At 42.5% G+C, this 2,906-nt stretch overlaps 1 protein-coding gene across 1 annotated transcript; it reads right to left on the reverse strand.

Annotated features, from left to right (window-relative positions):
• Positions 1–2,197: 2,197 nt before the first annotated feature.
• Positions 2,198–2,702, reverse strand: LOC104274382 (gallinacin-2-like; the record flags this gene model as incomplete). Its single annotated transcript, XM_009869994.1, has 2 exons — positions 2,654–2,702; positions 2,198–2,318 (listed from the first exon to the last, which is right to left on the reverse strand). Coding segments are annotated over exons 1-2 (170 nt in total), but the record flags the coding sequence as incomplete, so codon positions are not given.
• Positions 2,703–2,906: the final 204 nt, after the last annotated feature.

Genomic DNA, 2,906 nt, shown 5'->3' on the forward strand with positions numbered 1-2,906 from the left:
TACAACTCCCTGCAGGGAGGGTGCAGTCAGGTGCGGTCGGGCTCTTCTCCTGGGCACCCAGTGACAGGACAAGAGGGCTCAGCCTGAAACTGCGTCAGGGGAGGTTTAGGTTGGATCTCAGGCAGCCCTTCCTCATGGAGAGGGTGCTCAGGCACTGGGATGCTCTGCCCAGGGAAGTGGTGAAGAGACAACAGAGCAGGGCATAAGCAAACCAGGAGATTCCTGGAATGCATTGATGGTAACTTCACCAGGAGCAGGGACAGAGCAATGCAGCCAGATTGGCCAGTGGAGTATTCCACTTCATATGACATTATACTCAGTATATACATGAGGGTTAGACAGGAGGGCTGAGGCTCTCACTTCGGTGATCGTGATTTGAGGATTTTGCTTTCTGGGATCACTACCTGGAACACGCTGGTCCTCGGTCGGTGGGTGGTGAGCAATTGCATTACACATTACTTATTTGTATTTTCTATCATTACTATCATTATTGCTGTAATTATTTTATTCCTGCTCCGTCCCCATGTGTTGCCTGGTCTAGTCGAGAGGTGACATCCCTGCCCATGACAGGGAGGTTAGACTAGATGATCTCTAAGGTCCCTTCCAGCCTAGGCCATTCTATGATTCTATGATTTTATTGTTTTATTTTATTATTTCAATTATTAAACTGTTCTTATCTCAACCCATGAGTTTTACTCTTTTTTTACTCCGATTCTCTTCCCCATCCCACTAGGGGGGGGGAAGAGAGAGTGAGTGGCTGTGTGGGGATTAGTTGCTGGCCGGGGTTAAATCACAACAGCTGGTTGTCTCAGAAAAGCTGAAATTAAGGAGAAGTTGATATTTTAAATTGTTGCCCTCTGGGGGCAAAAAAATCCAGTTAGGATCGTCACACTCCAGTCATGCAACAGACACACAGGAATCAGTAAAGTGAATGCTAAGCAACAAAAATTTATTTTTTGCACAATACATTGGGAATTACTTTACATTATAAAGCTTTTTGCATTCAAAATGGAAGGTGCATGAGGCTTTGTAGCAGGATCTGCTGGTTTTAGCTGTAAGGGGATTCAAAACAAGTTCCTAGGTTTAGAAGAGGTTTTCATCACTCTTGAATGGACAGTCCATGAAGTTTTTCTTCATTTACACTCCAAAACCTGCACCAAGGAAACAAATAAGAAAAAAAACGTTCAGATTCTCCTTACACTTGCATTCACTCCCTATTTGCTCTCAGTCCATGTAAATTTTCCTCTTCCAAAATACCTAAGGGTATGTATAGTCATGCTGAGACAGCCCTGTGTGCTCATACCTTTGAGTAAGAGTGTTTTCCTATTGCTTCAGGAAAAACAGGGAATTAAACCAGTATCCCTTGATATTGAGGTGATTACAATATTTTTTTTTTTTACCTTCACTTACACACAGTTCTGTATGAGAAAATTTCAACAATGAAGGTTCCTGCAAAAAGTGTGAGGATTATTTGGAATGGCCTGAATATTTTACGACAGTAGCTTTTTTGTCAGCACAAAGAAGCAAGGATCCAAGTTCTCAAGTTGGTGCCTGTATTGTAAACTCGGAAAACAAGATTGTTGGAATTGGATGCAATGGGATGCCTAATGGCGGCAGTGATGATGTACTACCCTGGGCAAGGACAGCAGCTCATAAATTAGACATAAAAATAACTTCCTTTATGCCTGGGTGATGAACTTTGCACATTTATTACATGGAAATAAGGCAACGTACATGCTGCAGCATGGATTTTTTACAACCATACCAGTTTTTTTTACAACTGCACTTGTTTCATGCATCTCATGGCTCTCAGAGATCTGTGTTCACCCTGCATCCTCCTCTCCACAGAGCACAGCAGCCCTGTTCTGCAATTACCAAACCCTGGTATGATATTTTGCTCCTGCACAGGAGCTGTAAAATGGTCAAGCAGAGTTGGGTCAGCACAAGGCTGACATCTCCATCCATATTATACCCTTCATGCTGGGACAGATCATGGTGCACATCTCAGGAAAAAAGAGCACCACGGAGCTCAACTTACTTCAATGTTTTACGGTCCTCATCATGTAATAGCTGTTTGGGTTTTTTTTTTCCCTTTTATCCAACCTGAACCTTCAATAGCACCTTGAGGTTAAGGACACAAGCAAAATGGGTTTGTCTGTTCATATCGAAGATAAGCCTTAGTAAATGTCAAACTCACGGTTTGCAGCAGCTACGGAACCCAAAGCAACTTCCAACTTTAACAAGATGGATGGGACATTGTCCAAAGTAGCAGGAGCCATGTCTACAGAAAAGCATGTCCCGACGGGGTAAAGAAAAACCTGCAAAAAACCCAAAAACATTCCTTCTCTCTCATTCTGCAGGGCAGGGCAATGCAGCCATGACGCAGCAGAGTTTCCCAAACACCGAACTGCTTTCACCACCAACTTACCTTAAGGACTGACGTCCAGATGTGGCCATGTTGAAAGGCCATGTAAGAAGTGAGATTACAAAGAAATCTTAATTTCTCCCTCTTTGGAAGAGTTTTCATAGGGGAGCACAGGCCCTGAGCTGTTTTACTAACTCCTCCTCATTTTCTAGCAATTTTAACCAGTAGTGGATAAAATGTGAGAGGGTTACTTCAGGTGCACAAAAACTCCCTTCTAGCATCTCTTACCTGGAGAAGCCAAGAGGAGGAGAGAAAAGAGCAGGTAAAGGAACTTCATGACTGTGGATTTTCTGGTTCACTGTAGGGAAAAAAAAAAATTATTATAGATAGTCCCTGGTATCTACAGTCTTCTCACACATACAAATACTGTGTTAATCGAAAATAACCTTTTTCTTCAAATTTTCAAAAATAGCCAGTAAGACTCATATGACATGGCTTCTGTCTGAGCCTTTCTGGGAAAAATTATATACATATGGAGCAA

The sequence above is a fragment of the Apaloderma vittatum genome, unplaced genomic scaffold (assembly GCF_000703405.1).
Source record: "Apaloderma vittatum isolate BGI_N311 unplaced genomic scaffold, ASM70340v1 scaffold11065, whole genome shotgun sequence".
In the NCBI taxonomy this organism is placed as follows: domain Eukaryota; kingdom Metazoa; phylum Chordata; class Aves; order Trogoniformes; family Trogonidae; genus Apaloderma; species Apaloderma vittatum.